The 18,248-nt window shown below is 36.9% G+C and overlaps 1 protein-coding gene across 1 annotated transcript in view; it reads left to right on the top strand.

Moving 5' to 3' along the window:
• LOC129002730 (DNA polymerase theta-like) overlaps window positions 1-18,248 on the top strand; it is a 35,631-nt gene that overhangs the window by 3,833 nt on the left and 13,550 nt on the right. The window contains exons 6-20 of the mRNA XM_054430756.1: window positions 685-889; window positions 1,756-1,888; window positions 3,047-3,199; window positions 3,616-3,825; window positions 5,021-5,154; window positions 6,364-6,669; window positions 7,430-7,603; window positions 8,786-8,930; window positions 9,887-10,130; window positions 11,058-11,184; window positions 12,075-14,401; window positions 15,129-15,424; window positions 15,620-15,813; window positions 16,543-16,676; window positions 17,764-17,885. Of these exons, the coding sequence (XP_054286731.1) occupies window positions 685-889; window positions 1,756-1,888; window positions 3,047-3,199; window positions 3,616-3,825; window positions 5,021-5,154; window positions 6,364-6,669; window positions 7,430-7,603; window positions 8,786-8,930; window positions 9,887-10,130; window positions 11,058-11,184; window positions 12,075-14,401; window positions 15,129-15,424; window positions 15,620-15,813; window positions 16,543-16,676; window positions 17,764-17,885 (4,904 nt within the window). The remainder of the gene's footprint in view (window positions 1-684; window positions 890-1,755; window positions 1,889-3,046; window positions 3,200-3,615; window positions 3,826-5,020; window positions 5,155-6,363; window positions 6,670-7,429; window positions 7,604-8,785; window positions 8,931-9,886; window positions 10,131-11,057; window positions 11,185-12,074; window positions 14,402-15,128; window positions 15,425-15,619; window positions 15,814-16,542; window positions 16,677-17,763; window positions 17,886-18,248) is intronic.

The raw sequence follows: 18,248 nt of genomic DNA, 5'->3' as shown, positions 1-18,248 counted from the left end.
TATTAAAAATGAACAGAGTAAAAAAATTATATATACCTAATTCAAAACTTTTTAAACAAAACTTTGGTGGACACACACAAGTTCACCGTATTATCAAGAGCCTAGTCAGTCTTCAGCTACGGCAAGATGGCGGATCTTTCGAATAAAATTTATGTTATTTATCAATTTGATGGATTATATTAAGTAGTAAATTAAACACAAGAAATGCATAGGTAGTTTATTCTGTAAAGATAAGTTTGTTCGATTTCATAATTATAAAGTAGTAGGGTGAATTCCCTACGACAGGACTTTTTGATTTAGTAGCGTCGTTTCTATTCACTCATTCCGATCCAATGTGCACCGTAAACCCGTGACTAACCGTTCTAGAAGCACAAGACTCTTGCCCCAGGGCTGTACTGGTGAATAAGTCGACAGTGCACTGTTACATGTTCCGAGACCGCTCAATGTCTTAGATTGCTCGGCCATTGGTCAGGTCTAATGGTCGTCCGCTGTAACAACACTGGTCAACCTAAAGCCCAAATGTATTGGATCCAAACTCTACTCCCAAGTTGTAGTACTTGTCAGGTCATAGCTTTTAGCTGTTACTGTTGAGTTATCCTCACGTAGATACTAGATTTTTATTCATAATACTCTTGTGTCAGATGTGTCAGCCCTTTTAAGCTCAAAGAATTAAACCTTCCATAGAGACAAGACGCTGAATATCCAGGTGGTGGGGATGTCAGCGACTCTGCCGAACGTGGCTGATTTGGCCACTTGGCTGGACGCAGCGCTCTACATAACGCAGTTCCGGCCCATCCCCCTCACCGAGTATCTCAAGATCAACTCTAGTGTGTACGACGCAGCTACGATGGAGCTCAAGTACAACATACAGCCAATTGCGAAATTTAAGGTACTCAAAATGCTTTGTGCTTTTTTAAGCTCCTAGTGTTAACTTGCAGTATTGCAAGTGTTTGTGTTGGATGATTTTAGTCAAAATTTATATGGGATAAGTAGCAACATGGACTAAAAATGGTTTTTTGGATTTACTTTCTTAGTGGATGTGGATGTTCATGTTCCACAAAGATTGACTTCACTGACATCTTTTAGGACAACATACTTCTATTCATATTCTAAAATTATTGATAATATTTCCAAATAAAAAAAAAACTTAAACATTTCTTAACTGATAAAACACTTTATGTATGGTTTCAATGAATTGTAGGTTAGTTTGATTTAGTTTTAAGCCTAGTGACGCCATTCAATGTATGCGACTGTATACCATATGAATAAAGATATTTTTTCATTTCATTTCATACTTGTAAACATTATCTTCTGGCATTGTTGACAAAAAGTAGATTAGACTCTTTAAAATGTAGTACTTTTAAAATAAAAGATAAGCTTGTTGCTCACATCATGCTTTTAAACTTTACCTTCACAGTGTTTTTTGCGTGAAGCTAGGTAGCTGAGTAATGATAATGTTTGCCTTGAAATGAAAAAGTTGACAGTTAAATAATAAGAAAATAAGTATAATATAAGCTGGTTTTGTAGAACTCAAAACAGCAGAAGTTGACTCTTAAGTCAAATGTGTGGATTACCAAATGTAGATAATAGATATTAAACAAGATATAGGATGGAGAGGACACAGCTAACTCACCTGATGAAAGGTTGTAGACGAGTCACGGAACAAATAAATTAAATAGACTTGATATTTCCCCTCTTTCAGAGGCTTCCTAAGCATCCTATGAAAAAAAAACACATGTATTTTGATTTTCACAGTCTGACCCTGGTGATGTTATTCATCTGTGTCTGGAGTCATTGTTGTCCGGACATTCTGTAGTTGTCTTCTGTCCCACCCGAAGCTGGTGTGAGACCTCTGCTCAGCAGATAGCAGCGGAGTTTCGCAGAATAGGTCAGTCTTCAAACTTAATTCCCTACTCTTTGTTTATAGTTCGTTCTTGGTGAAAAGTAATTTTCTATTACAATCCCAAAATGTTAAAAAATTGCTATTTGTGTATTGAGGTGCAAAGTATGTCATTGCCACTTGATACGTAACGTTTTCAAAAAGTACAGTAGAACCCCTCATATCCGGCCACCACGGGACCAAGTCCCTGACCGGATAACGATTTGGCCGGATAAACCAACCTTCAATGAAAATGACAATTCATATCTAATAATAATAGGTAATCAATATATGCATTCAAAAGAATCAAAAGTAGGTATCAATTCTGTTCTGGGATAATTTTTAGAAAAATAAACATGTTTGTAAAAAGAAAAAAAAATATTTGTAGGTTAAAGTCATTAAGTAATGAATGTACAAATATTACGATTCCAGGTAACAAAACCTATTAAATGGAGGTAAAAATGACAATAAATTGTACTATACTTAAAGATCATTAGGACTTAAATGGTACATGCATTTTTACTCAACATTCTTAACCATTTTGTGAAATACAAAAATTAATGTACTTGTACTGTACTGTACTAACCCCACTTTGGAAATAATCAACCAACTGATAAGAGGTTAGGCCTCCTAGCTCAACTGAGTATAGTGACTCAGCAAAAAAATATATAAACAAACAGATAAATAATGAGAACAATTTAGTTTATGACTTCATCAGCCACAAAGACTAGTGCTTGCATCTAAACGTCTGTAAGCTGTGAGAAAAAGATTTTGGTATTGGCTTCCTGGAAGGGGCCGGATAAACAGAGGACCGGTAAAACCAAGGCCGGATATGAGGGGTTCTCCTGTAATGCTTTATGTGTTCAAAAGGGGATTTATCAAAGGCTTGAAGGATTCCTTGATTTCAGAAACTATTAAAGAGATTCCTCCTGTCTTACAATTTTTTAAATTGCAGTCTGGTTATAAAACTCAAATCACGTAGAGGGTGAAAAATTGATTGGAACTATTGTTTGGGGTTGTTTTATCTTCATCATACAATTTATTTCTTGCTGTCTATGCATTTTTACTAAATTTTCATTGGAGGAATTAGAGGAGAAAGTATTAAGCACTTTTAGGGAAAGCGGTCTTAACCCATTTTAAATCTTGACTATGATGGTAACATTTCAGGTTACGAGAAGAGTGAGATGGGCCGAGCAGTGAGAGAACAGCTGGACGGAGCGGCCATCAGTGATGTTTTGGAGCAACTCAAGCGATGTCCCGCGGGTCTTGACACGTCCCTAGGACGAAGTGTGGCATTTGGTGTAGCCTTCCACCACGCAGGTAAAATTAAGAGCCTTGGACGGAGAATCTGAGTAGGAGCACTGAGAAGTAAGAAACAGAGGATACACCTCGTGGTACACTTAAATGATGTTTAGGACAAAGTCCAACACCACTCCCTCGCCATCATGTACTACAATGCTCACGATGCAGGAAGACCCTGTGCCCTATGTGGTATGAATTTCTGCATAGTGCTCGCTGTTCTGACTCTTTCTTGCTCATCAGAAGTATATTTCCAGCACAACATACCAGAGCTGCATGGTTGTCCAATAAGTGTCTATTCTCTGTACCTTACTTCTCTGTGTTTAGCCCCAATTTCCCCAAATTCTACCCTGACAAGAAAAAAATCTATCAACCTGTGTGTTTTGAATATACATTTTCTCAAGATAACACACCAAACGCTTTGTTTCAATTTCAAGGTCTGACGATGGATGAGCGGGACATTGTAGAAGGAGCGTTCCGCAGTTGTGTGCTGAGAGTGTTGGTGGCCACATCTACTTTGTCCTCCGGAGTGAACCTGCCTGCGCGGAGAGTTTTGATACGATGTCCTCCGCGCAACATGGGCTGTGACGTACGCAGCTATCGACAGATGGTGGGGCGAGCCGGCCGCATGGGGAAAGATACTGCCGGTATGAAGAAAATCGTTCTTAGAATAAGCGATGTTTTGACTTTGTCACTTATGGTAGTCTGGATGGCTTCAAAAATTATAAAAAGTAAATTCGTCTTTTTTACTTTATTACTAAGAATCATCTTACAATACAGTAGAGAGTCAAAAATCCAAAAGTCAAAAATCTGAAACATCAAAAATCTGAACTGCTCCTGAGGGTTTTAAAATATTGAATTAGCACAGAAACAACAGATGTTTTACAATTTCGCGGGCGAAACAGTCGGCGCCTGGCAGAGAAATGAGTGAACGCACTGAGCCAGTCTGTCATTTGTTCGTTTCCAATGTATAAGCTCTACATATTTTTTTCAAGAAACAAATTACAGTTATATAACGAAAATACCTAAGTACAAAAGTCATTATTTTTATTTCATTCACTGTATCCTAGAACTGTATTTTTAATACTGTAGGCCTAATGTGTCTATTAAGCATTTCTAGGCTATGTTTGAAAATCCGAACAAATCGGTAATCTGAACTACCTACGGTCCCAATATGTTCGGATTTTTGACTCTATACTGTATGACACTTTGTAAGTTCATAGATTTGATCACAATCTTTTAATTCAATAGGCTACTAAGGGTTTGATGTCTTGCTTTCCTTAGCCTTTAGGGGAGGACGAGAACAGAGACTGCATAACAATGAAGTCTTGACAGCGATATTAAAAATATCTTTATTAGTTTTTTTCGATCAATAACTCTTATCTACAACTGTATTCATAAAATTTACTTCCTAAAATAATTGAAAATTTTGTTCTAAAACTTATTTCAAAGCGGTTGCCGCAAAAATTACTCAGGCTAACGGCTAACCACCTGCACTTGAGCGTACAGTTCCCAGTTCCCATTGCCTAGCTTATTTTCTAATTGATTTGAATTTTTGTTAATATTTTCAGTTAACCCGGGTTTCGGTTTGACTTGGTGTGGTTTAAAGGAGTTTTACTATACTAGATTTTACTATACTACTGAACTCCATGTCATCTATCAGGTTTGTGGTGATAGTCAAATTTAAGAACAAATCTCAAATTTTGCATTTAAATTTAAATTTGTAGTAACTATTGAATGTATCTATATTTGGAAAATAGCAAGGAACACTTGTGGATATCTGTGATGTTCATTAGTTTTATTATAGTCTTTTTGAGTTTGCTAACCTTGTTGGTTTTGCAGGTGAGAGTTTTCTGATCTGTTCTGGGGCGGAGAGACCTGTGGGTGAACAGCTGGTAAAGGCACAGCTGCCCCCAGTAGAGAGCAGTCTAGGGGTAGGGGACTTGTCCTCCAGTCTGAAGAGAGCAGTGTTGGAGGTAAAAGGTTAAGTGTAACATACTCCCTCACAGAGAGAGAAGGTACAGAGGAAATACTCAATAATATGTTTGTGCGGTGTCTAGCACTAATCGCTGGTGTCTACAGCAAAGTCCAACACTGCCCCTTACCCTCGCCCCTATGTACTATAACGCTCACGTTGGAGGAAGAATTTGTGCCCTGTGCGATAGGAATTTCCGCACATTGCTCGCTGCTTGGGCTCTCCCTTGCTCGTCACAAGTATATTTCTGGCGCAACATTTAGAGCTGAAAGCACACGGTAGTCTCTAAGCATGTTTACTCCGTACCTTACTTCTCAGTGACACACATCAGCCTTTTAACTTAAGCTAGAGATCCGATGAGTGAGATTTTTCTCCCTTAAACTGGGTTTTCCTAGGCGCGGAAATGGAGAGCGGAGAGAGGAACGCGGAGAGCGGACTCCACTTGTCTTAGGTAATTTAATGTTACTGTTTTCCTAGAAGCAGAGCGGAACATCATGTTAATCTCTTTTCCGTTCTCCGGGTTCCTCTCTCCGCGCTCCTCTTCCGCGCCTAGGAAAACCCGGCTCTAAGTTATAATGACTTGGATGATGGCTGGAGTTATATAATTAGGAAGCTATATAACTTCCTAGAATTCCTATCTAATACAGTTGAACCTCGTTTGTACGAACCTCGTTAAAACGAATTCCTCGATAAGACGAATTTTTTTTAATCCCCTTGACACTTTCATATAGGTCAATGCTAAAAACACCTCTATACAACGTAGTAATTAAGTTAAAAACCTCCATAAGACGAATTTGTTTGTGACATGGGCTAGGACTGATTAACCTACAACGAATATTCTTAGCACAAAACCTCTACAAGACGAACGTGACCTCTATAAGACGAATTTATCATAATCTTAACCTCCATAGTACGTAGTTTTCAAAACAAACAGAAGCTTGTCTCAACATGAAACCCCCACCCATCCCTCCTCCTTCCTCAATCATTGTTTGGAAAAACCTTGGAGCAAGGAGAAACCTCTATAAGAAGAATAACAGCAGCATTAAACCTCGATAAAACGACCCTCTTTATTAAGAATACCTCTATTGTACGAATATTTCCCGTACCCCTTGAAATTCGTCTTATAGAGGTTCAACTGTAACTAGAAAATGAACTTCCTAAATAAAATCTATTTTTGTTTTACGCATAGACCTAACCACTTACTGACCAGGTTATTGCGAGTGGCGTTGTGAGCACTTCAGAGGACGTAGAGCTCTACACAAACTGTACGTTCTTAGCAAGTTCAGCGACTGAGGATAGTGATAACTCGCTTGTCGACCCGCTAGCGTCTTGTGTGGAGTACTTGCAGACTAATGAGTTCATAAGAGTGTCTGGCAGCTCGCTCAGCCCTACTCCACTAGCCGAGGCGTGTCTCAGCGCGTCCCTGCCCCCTGACCAGGGGCTGAAACTGCTCAAAGAGCTTCACCGAGCTCGGCAGTGCTTCGTGCTGGAAACTGAACTGCATGTGATCTATCAGGTTTGTTATAAGTGGTGATAGTCAAAGTTAAGAACAAATCTCAAATTTTACATTTAAATTTGTTTTTCACTGATATTTTGTTATAGTAAAAGACAGCCATACACACACCATGTTTGGTATTCTAACTCCCAAAATAGGTTTGTAAGATTCAAATTTGAGTTTTTTTAACTGATATTCTCTTTATTTAATACCCTTCATACAAGTAAATCCTAAATTAAATTAAACTTGTCAATTCAACACTCTACACAAATGCTATGATATTTAAAGCTACCTATATAAAGCTACACAATAGACACATTGGACTCAAGATACTAAGAATCAGTCTATGCCTTTTAAATGTTTTGCCATTTCATTTATCAAATTAATTAATTTGAGAGTAATGTTAGCACAAACTGGCAACAAATAGAAAAACTATTCACATCTAAGATTTAAATGTAAGGTGTTAAACGTTTCAATCTATTACAGCATATTTTTGCCCATGTTTTAGATTACTCCTGTATTAAGTGGCAATTACCATCAAATAACAAATTATTCACTCTCACACCACAGCTACGCTAAATGTATTGTGGGCTATGTTGTTCCCATTTCAACCCGTGATAATATTAAGTTTTTTATAAGTTGAATGAGTGGTAGGCCTAAAGTCTGAAAAAACGGGCAAGGATAGATCTTGACGTTATCGTGTAAATCTACAGTTTCAGTAAGTATTTAGCCCTCTTCAGCCCTAGAACAGCCTGAGGGTTGACCCTTATGTATGTTGAAGGTCACACCGTATTCCGTGAGTGATCAGTGGGGACAGCTGGATTGGTTGAGAGTCCTCTCTCTCTGGGAGGATCTGCCTGTCAGTATGAAGAGAGTGGGGGAACTGGTGGGGGTGGAAGAGAGGTTCCTGGTGGGCGCAGTGCGGGGGACTCTTAACATGAAGAACAATGGACAGGTTAGTTAACTTGAACAGTTACTTGATGTCTTTGTCTGTGACTGGATATTCCAGATTGATTGTGTCAGGTTTCTTCTTATTTTCTAGAACTGCATTTCCTCATAATTGAATTTGGAGTAAATAAGTATATATATAAGTTTTTTGTGAATTTATTCTTTTAACGAAAATGATAGTGTTTTGCTGGTTTATCTGAGAAAATTAGAATTCACGGTTTTTTTAATGAACCTTCAAATTCTAATCTGCTAGACTCTAGCCTGGAGCGGTTTTCCACATTACTTCAGGCTAGGTCTACAAGGTGAGAAAAATGGCTTCAAGACATCAGTGATTGACAGGATTTGAACCCGGGACCTCTTGGACTGAAGCCCTGTGCTCTACCACTAGACCAGCTCACTTCCCTGAAAAATATCCAAGGAATTGATATGCGCATAAACCAAACACAACATAGTATTGGAATTTTACTTATCTGATATTTTTCATGAAACTCATATTGTATACCTATATTTTGATATAATGTGTTTTTTCTCAGAGAAAAGATGGAAGGGAAATTCACTTAAAATTTAAACAGCACTATTGTAATACTCTATTCAATTTGTTTAAAATGTGATGGAGTTTAAATGGCTTTAAATGTTAAGCCTAACTGGTACTATTCTTCAATTTACTCTCTGAAAAAAGCCTAAGGATAAATTATTTGTGTTATGTTGCACAAAGTTTTTTTGTAGCCTAATCTTTATGAGTGACGTAATATTTTGTTTCAAGGGATCTATCTCAGACAAAAAATGTTTAAAAACTAGTTATGTTTATTTTTTTGCGGTTTTCTATGTTTTGTTTTGCCACAGAATCTGTCAATACACCGGAGGTTCTACACAGCTCAGGCTCTGCAAGATCTGGTCAATGAAATTCCTCTGCCACAAGTCGCTGTCAAGTTTGCTTGCAAGGTTATATTTTGTCACAGAAGCTGTCAATACACCAAAGGTTCTACACAGCTCTAGCTCTACAAGATCTGGTCAATGAGGTTCCTCTGCCACAAGTTGCCGTCAAGTTTGCTTGCATGTTATTTTTTGTCACAGAAGCTGTCAATACACCGGAGGTTCTACACAGCTCTAGCTCTACAAGATCTGGTCAATGAGGTTCCTCTGCCACAAGTAGCTGTCAAGTTTGCTTGTATGTTATATTTTGTCACAGAAGCTGTCAATACACCGGAGGTTCTACACAGCTCTAGCTCTACAAGATCTGGTCAATGAGGTTCCTCTGCCACAAGTTGCCGTCAAGTTTGCTTGCTCCAAGGGAGTGTTACAGTCACTTCAACAGTCAGCTTCTACATTTGCTGGTCAGTATAAAATTAGACTAAGGTATAAAATGTTTTGTTGCAGCATAGGCAATGGGAGTAATATATACTCAAATTTTGGAATTGGGACTACAGTACCTCACTAATTTATTATTTTACTTTTCCTGTTCAGCCTGCTGAATCCTTGGTTTAGACATACATCTCGAATCATTGGATTGGGTGAATCTTTTACCTAAGTCGTTAGTGTATCCTATGAACATGCAGGTCACCAATGGACGTTTTGCTACTTTTTGTTAAAATAACCTTCCTCTCTATATCCCTTGGAGATTTTATAAAACAACAATATATTGTTGCATAAAACTGAAAGGGTTAACATCCCTTGCGGTCATAGACATCATCACCACCTTCTGTGATCGCAAATAAATACCAAGCAACTCCCAAATTCAGGGAAAAATTATCATCATCTGCATCTCTTACATTTACGGAAACTATCCTGAATATCTCTAGCGTTATAAGAAACATTTTTCATCTCCTGCAATCTTGTCAAAATATTGAACGTTTCCTGTGCCATGGAAACATTATCACTGTCTCCCATGATCGTGGCAAAATATTAAACGTCCCCTATGGTCACGGCAACATTATCACTCTCTTCTGCTATTGGGTGCGATCAATAAAAGTCAGTTAACCAATTAATTTGTAAATTTTATGTTCCTCGGATAATCCAACCGTTCTAACAATAACCAATCGCATAGGGGACGGATTAGAGGGTTGTTGTGTAGTAAAAATAGGATTCAAGTTAAATTTTCCATAGTACCATGATAACAAAAAATAGATTTTCTAGTGCTTCATGTGCATCTTTAAAACAGATAATCACATAGAATCCTCAGGAAAAAGCTACAAAAATGTGATTCTTATTCAAAATATATCACAGTGTGTCAATTTTCAAAATGTATTCATGAATTTGGTTTTAAACCAACTAAAGCAAACATTTTCCTCAGGCATGGTGACTCAGTTCACTCGGCGACTGGGCTGGTCCAACGTGGAGTTGTTGGTGTCACAGTTTGGTGCTCGACTACAGTTTGGTGCTCAACGGGAACTACTAGACCTGCTGCGGCTGGACTGCCTGACTGCCTTGCAGGCTAGAGCACTGTACAACAATGGCATACAGGCCCTGTCTGACCTGGCTACAGCTACTGTGGGCAAAGTGCAGCGAGCCCTGGCTAGGGCCACACCCTTCCTCAGGTGAACTGGAGTATAGAGAATTTGTCATTAGGGTAGATGAGACAAAAATCATATCATAGCTTAGAATGTAGGAATTTTCGGACAGGAATAAAGTTCAGTTGGCTTATCTGAGGAAATTTTAGTCCAAGGGCTGATAGATACATACATACAGTAATAAAAGGTCAAAAAATTTAAATTTGATTTTTTGTATTAATAGGGCTGCATCAGAGAGTAGTTTGAAGAAAAAATTGAGAAAAATCTTGATTTCTAGTGGCTAGGGGACTAAGACTATAATTTTCTTACGTAAGCTAGCTAAACTCCTTATAATGAAATTTCTAGCTTAGCAATTTGGCTCTCTAATGAACTAATAAATTTGGTTAAATATTAAAATTTTTGTACATCTGATTTAGCTTTCCAATTTAATGATGTCTCATCCCACTGTTTAAGAAGAAGGTCAAGTGAACAAAATAAGGATGGTTTTTGGCTCTTGTTTACTTAAACTTCCAAATTAAATGCCTCTTCTTATTAAATAATTGTAATAAAATATCTAAAGTTTTAAAATTAGGCCTAGTTATTAAAATGAAAAATAAAATTTCAATAAAATCTATTAAAGAAAGCAAACGGAAAAAATCTACTTGTGGATTGTGTCCCCTCTGTTTTGAATGATTTTTTTCTATGTAACTCTTATGGCTTAAGCTACAAAAATCTACACTGTTCAAGTGGGTTAGTAACAACAAATCAATATGATCATAATAAATCTAGTAAATTTACTAGTCTTATGTGAAAAGTTTTTACCATCAAGATACATTTCTAAAAGTTCCAACGAAATCTATAAAATGTTTTTTAAAGTTGTGAAACAAGTTTACTTTTATAATTATTAGTAACAGTAGATTTTTATCCTTTATATGATAGTACAATAAGTTGAAGTATTGTTATTTTACGACACAGTGAGCAGGACGGGGAAGGTGAGGAGAGTGACACAGACAAATGTAGGATCTGGTTGGTCGGCCGATGTGCCGTCACCGAGACACAGGCAGCTGAGATACTGGTACACGAGGCTAGGCAATATCTTGAGGTATTATAACAGTGTAAATAAATACAATATTTATTTTTTCCTTCTTCAAGTTACCTTTATAATATAAATCATGTGATATGAAAGAGAGATATAAGAGAGAGTGATAGAAGAGTAGTCTCGATTATCCGACCTAAATCGTCTTTGGCAAGGCGGATTTGCAAAACGGTTGGAAAATACTAAGAAACCACTTGTCTAGCAAATCTTTGATCAAGAAAATTTCTGTGATGGCAAACTTAAAACTGGTTTTAAGTTAGTTTTTCATTTGAAACATCTTGCTTTTTTTTAAGGCATTAGGCATTGATCACAAATAACTACAAATGTGTCGATTCTTGATAGCACTGATTCTTGGTATCGGTATCGAGAATTGATCGTCAAAAGTTGATGCCGATACCGATACCATAGACAAATAGAATAAATATAGACTGTCAAAGGAAGGTTCCGGTGCCCACCGCTAGGAGTGCCGTGTAGTTACGGCGCACACCGCTGCAGGAGAGGAGCGCAGAAGCCGTATGCGACCAGCAGACGTTGCAGCGGTGTGCGCCGTAACTACACGGCAAACCTAGCGGTGGACGCCAGATTTTATGCTAACCGCAGCACAGCTGACGGTCTATATTCATTCTATTTGTCTATGCCGATACCCAAAAAGAAGAAAGACAAACCATAAAGAAACACAATTTATAATATTTTCTTGGTATTTTCCTTAAATTATGAGGTCATGTAATGTAATTTTAGAGGCATCTATAGACTACGGTTGATCCGCCCCTGCTTAATCAAGCTTCTACTGTATTTCTAAAAAGGGCTTTCCTGAATATCATGTAATAATTGAACTCATTTCAAATGTTTAAAATTATTTTGAAACAAGACTAATTAGTTCATTTGACTTTTTGCAGAGAGAATTGGGACTGCAGAGTGCAAATTGGGGAGATTTAAATGCTTCTGAGATCAGCTCTGTTTCTGAAAAATCTCTGACCCAAGTTTTAGATACCCCCTTTAAATGTATTGGGCAAGAAATAAAAATATGTAGTGAAAAAGAAAATGAAAAAGTAATGACAAATAAACTCAATACATCAGTGGGAGAAAATAAAGAGAATGAAATTAATAACTCAACAAAAACAAACAACGATGTTGTATCAAAAACTAATCTTACTAAATGCCCATCAAATATTGATTTTGAAACTAATGGAAAAACAAACACAACAAGCCATGAAACTCAAAACTTAAAACAAGAAAGTAAAGGATCAGAAGATGGAAATTCAAATACTAATGTGGAGACAGTCAGAAGTAATAGTACTCCAATTAATAATAGTTGTACAAGAAAAAGGGGAAGTTTAGATCTGTTTGACTCTCCGGATCAAGGCGACAATCTTGATGACCAACTTAACTGTTCCAAGATAAATACTGTCCGGGGAAATATTCATTTGAAAGATTGCACTACAGTTATCACTCCAAAAATTCTTCCACGAGAAATGAAATCAAAGAAGCCTACGAAGTCAATAGGTGCTTTAGAGCATGATTCATTAATAAGAAAACAAGGGCCGGAAGATATTTTAGTCCGATCAAATGCTGTATCAGATTTAGTAATAGATGAACAGCCTGATAAAAATGAAGCCGTATTTTTAGACTCACCAAAAACAACTGACGTCAATGATGCTTTGTTGGAAAAAATGGATGCAAATCTTGGGGGAGAAAGTCTGTTGGAAATGTCGTCTTTTGTCCCGGAAACATGTGAAGATGAATGTGTCCACCCAGAAAGTGAAGGTCAAAATCTTGTTGATCTGTGGAATACAAATGGAGAAGGTGACTCTTTGATGTTAGGGATATCATCACTTGTTGCTTTAACTGACGACAGGAAAAGAAAACATAGTATTGAAGATGTAAATGTTAGTAAAAAAATTAAAGTTTCAACGCCCAAAAATTGTGACCAAGTAAGTGAGATACCGGTATTGAATGAAGTTAAAGTTTCCAAACATATGAAATCAAAATTACAACTCATTAAAACGTCTACTCCAACCCTTTCACAAAGCCTTGTTGATAGTTCTAGTCCAGGGAGTCCAATAGTTGATAAACAGACTGACACAAGAATTAATAATGATAGTTGTGACGACTTATTTGTGAATTCAAATGAATGTTTGGTGAATGACATAAATATGAATTGTGAAAATAATCTCAGTGATCACAAAAGTGCTTCATTTGAACTTAGGGTATCTGCCGAGTTTTCTGAACATGGATCATTTTCGGAATATAATGCAAACATAGATAGCAACATATTCAATGACTTAGACGACTGTTCAAGTAAAGAGAATAATTCAACAACATCCAGTATTATGGAAAACATTGAAAATAAACAAAATTTCTTCGGTTTAGAGAAGTCAAACTTACAGATTGCAGGAAAAGACAATAATACGTCAATCAAATGTAAAGCAATGAAACAAAATGAAAAGCATGATCAAGAAATATGTTCAGATAAATCTAAATGTGTAAATAATGATGTGAACAACAGTTTATTTGAAGATAGTTTCATGATTGATTCTAAATTAAATGATATCATCAACCTTAGATCAGACACAAAAACAAAAATAAACACACAGGAAAATAACAAAAACTATTCAAAACAAATTGAAATCAGTGAATTTGATATCAACACTCAGATTTGCAACATAATGGATAATGTTGAAACAGGAAATAATTATATAAACATCGTCGGAGAACCCACAAATGGAAAACTTAAGTGGACCGAATCAATGGAAATGAAAGAGATTCAGAATTTGATGTTTGATGATGAAGAAACAATCTTCGGTACTCCAGTATCTCATCAAAAGTCAATTTTGTTTAAGAAGCCTGGTAGAAATAAGACAAGAAGAGAACAACCATTTCATGTGAAAAACAACGAATCCCAAGATGATCCAGCTAAAGTATTATGTACAGAACTTTTCAAACATCCTCGTAAAGGAAAGGATTCAAAAGCAATTAAGACTTCCAGCGTAATACCGGTCTCAAAACAGTCACACGATTGCATTACAATACCTTCCAGTGAGGAAACCATAATTGAGTCTAGTCTAGAGGTGAAACAAACCAAAAACAAACAATCGACTTTTGATGAAAATTGTTCCATAACCGATAGTTTGCTCAAAAAAGCATTTGAAAGTTCATTTAATTTGGAATCCAAAGAAGAGAAAACATCAAATCCAGTGACACCTAAAAAAATCATCGGAGAAAGGTGAGATATACAGTTACAAAATTTAGCGAAATGGAATCTTAATTTTTTTTTAGATAGTTGTTATTGCGTACCCTTTAATATAAACAAATTATTTTGATATTATGTTCAAATGCTGTACTACTCTAGTCTAGTCTACTCTTGTCAATGTGATCCATCCAACAAAAAGTAATATTTAGTTTTTTCTCTATAGACATTGTTACCTTTAATAAACAAAACAAGCAAGACTTAAGTCAATACATCCTCATCAACTATTAACGTTTTGAATCGTCTAATGTGAAAATACTTAATTACCAGTAAAATCCCACAAATCTGAACTGATTGGGACCAAACAATGTTAGGATTTTCCAAAGTTTGGATTACGCAGAACAACAAACTGATATTTACTTTATGAGATGAATTAAGCACACCGTGTTAAGAACTAGGTAAGAAATCAAGTATTTTTGTACTACTATGTAATTCAAACCATACTATAGTCACTCAATGTATGCATACTTTGGATAAGAAAAGCAGTAAGGATTGAGGCCAATTTAGCTTACCAAGAGTACTGTAAGAACATACGATAACTGGTTTTCTTTATTGAATTTGTTTTCCTACTCATGGAATTTTATTATAATCGTTATTCTATGGATCTGTTAGAAATGTTTGTTTAGGAAGATTTCTTTATGTGCAACATCATTATACAATATAACGATTTGTGTAAAACGCCTAACTAAAACTGAATTTTCAGAACTCAGAATGTTGATTCTCAGACTTTAAACGAGACCAAATCCCAAGTTGAGATAGTGACTGTGGACAATGCGAGGTCCAGACGAGAGTTTTCAGCGGAAATACTCAAGCGTAAATGTGTCTCCTTGGTGATTACCACTCAGACTGAAGAGAAGACGGGAAAGATCGGAAAGAGGTTTGTCAACAAGAAGTCAGAACCAAACTACGCCTATTGTTACCAGGGTGTTGCGATCACGTCTGCTGTGATATGTTGCGGCAGTGAAAAGATGTATGTCGTTCCTTTGGACCAGAAGCATGGTGAGTTTAGACATTTCTCTAGACAGTAGTGGATAAGATAACGTGCATGAAACCATTTAAAGAGATTTCCAAACAGATCATCACTTACCATAAAATTATTCTGTGCAAACGTTAGATTTCATAGTACTTAGTTTGGTTTCTTAGCTTTGTGAAGTTTTTGATAAAGATTAAATAGCCTTGTAAATTTATCATCAGGTGTTCTAAACCTCTCAGCTCTCAAAGAGATGTTGGGCCGCAAAGACTTGGTTGTATGTTGCTGGGATGTCAAACGTTCGCTGTTGCTGTTGCTTCAGTGCTGCCAACTGCAGTGTGAGGCTAGACTCAGTGATCCTACGGTCGCCGAGTGGTTGCTGAAACCCCATCAACAAACACCTACCCTCAAACAAATGGTCAGTCATTTTGCTTTACTTTACCACAGTGTAACCTTGATAAGTCATCATTGATAACAAGTGTCATTTTAAAATCACCTAGAATTTATTTTACTCCTAAATACATGTTATTGCAAACCTCGATAAGAAGGAAACTTTCATAAAAAGTCGTATTTAATGATCCCTGTGAGAGTCTTGTTGTTGAGGTGTATACTGTTTTAAATTATCATACGTCTTTTATTTTAAAATTAGTTTCTATACTTTCTATGAAAATTACAAACACTTTTGAGGGAAATGCGTCTAAACCCTTTAGTGGAGGGGAGTTCTTAATACAGAGAAAGTTCTTCTTGCCTAATGACTTATCATTCTGTCTTTTAGATAGGAGGAACTACGACTTTAGATGGGCTCAAAACTATGTGGTTATGGCATTATCACTGTAGGTTCTCTATGGCAGGGATATTAATGTACAGTATCTGTGTTTCAATGTTAACTGTTGGTGGTTGATTGTATTCAGTCTGAGTCAACTTTAGTTGGTGCAGGTTCACATTTTGTCACATGATTTGTTTACATTACACTGGTAGTTGGTGAAGATTTATTTCATAGTAGCAAATAAAAACCCTTATCATCAATCTCAAATGTCATATCAACTTTAAGTTTTGTTTGATCCATTTTTTCTTGTGAATGTTCAGTTGCCAAACATTTCCAGTAGTTCTGATCTGATTCATATTTATGTCAATGTCACTATGCCAGGCTCGCTCGTATGGCGTGTCCGCACCTCAGTGTTCTCTGGAGGCTGGGTTTACCGCGTTGCTTGTGCTGCAACTTTGCTCTCTACTCAGGACAAAACTGAAGCAATGTGGACACTACAAATCATACACAGGCAAGTATCAGAACCATTTTATTTTATTTTGCAAATTTTAGCTCTAAAGAACGACTGAGTCAAAAATGGCAGCTGTTCAAAGATTCAAAATCGCAAATTCAAGAAATTTTGAACGGCTGCCATGCTTAGCTCGGTTGTTCGTTTGAGTTTGGATTTGCGACATTGTTTTTCACTAGTTAAGAAAATAACTTTAATTTGATGTGCATATCAACCCATGTTTGCATATAAGATTTTCGTCTGACTCCTAGCGGGCAATTCCCCTATGAGGAGGTTGGGAATCTCTTAGTAATTTGTAAAATAGATTTTAACTACTGTTATTTATTTTAAGAACAGTAATATTATGGTTATGATTCAATATTTACAGCTTGTCATAACCTGTAAAACACATTTTAAAAGTGTTGACGATGTTTAGATAATCCACAAAACATTCCTATCCTATTAACTTTTTTAAAGAAGCCCTTACAAATAACCTATGTCTACTTCAAAAATAAAAATAAAATATGTAGTTCATTGAAGGGAGTATTTATTGGTTATTCTACAGCAAAACTAAGAACCTCCACTAGACATTCCTTTGGGTATTTAAATTCCAACCTCGTAGTCTTTGGTTTCCTCTGTTTGTTCAAGATCCCGCACTTGATTTCCCTCATCGACCAGTCCTTAGTAAAGGTTACATTTAATCCCTTGGTGTAGTTTGCTGCTAGCCTATCTGGTTTGTTGCTACTGCTAGCCTATCTGGTTTGTTGCTACTGCTAGCCTATCTGGTTTGATGCTAGCCTATCTGGTTTGTTGCTACTGCTAGCCTATCTGCTAGCCTGTCTGGTTTGCTGCTAGCCTATCTGGTTTGCTGCTAGCCTATCTGGTTTGTTGCTACTGCTAGCCTATCTGGTTTGCTGCTAGCATATCTCCTTTTTGTTTCGACTCCTAGAGGGTGTTTCAGTTACCCTAAGTCATGAGAATCTCATCCCATCGTTTTTCGAGCTTGTGATGGGTTCAGGGTCTTATCCTACGCCTGGCTTTAGATGTTTGCAGCCTCCTTCTATTTTCATTTGTGTTTGTCCTTATTCTTTGCTCTGTGGTTTGTCCCCGTCTAGCACCTCTTTTACTTGCTACCAGGAGCCCCACCCCCAGGATGCTGGAGGTGCAGGAGTAGGGAAACTGTCGGAAGGTAGTGGTTCAAGTACTCGTGGAACCAACACCCCGACACCTCCAAGAGGTGGCGGAGGCGGTCCCCCGAATACTTTCTTCACTACCCAGCCTACAGCGATCCCTACACCCACACCTACCAACACCTTACGAATGCGACTCATGATGGCTTACCAATTGACAAAAAAAGAAGACTTACAAAGATAATTGTTGGTGCTGTTAATTGTTTGAGAGTTTTGGATGAAGTGATTTAATGTTTCTATGGAAACATTTATAAAAAAACAACATACAAATGTATTGCACTTAAAACCACTTTAAAATTTTTACTCAATCCTATAGTAAAGTGTTATAGATGTTTAGCATTATACTTTTTAAATTTTCCTCTGATAAGGATAAAAAACATTCATCAATAAAATTGAATTTATGTTTCAAC

This window comes from Macrosteles quadrilineatus, unplaced genomic scaffold (genome assembly GCF_028750875.1).
Source record: "Macrosteles quadrilineatus isolate MER2022 unplaced genomic scaffold, UCM_ALF_1.0 Scaffold_1__1_contigs__length_201487025, whole genome shotgun sequence".
NCBI lineage: Eukaryota > Metazoa > Arthropoda > Insecta > Hemiptera > Cicadellidae > Macrosteles > Macrosteles quadrilineatus.
This window is presented reverse-complemented; position numbering and strand designations above follow the sequence as displayed.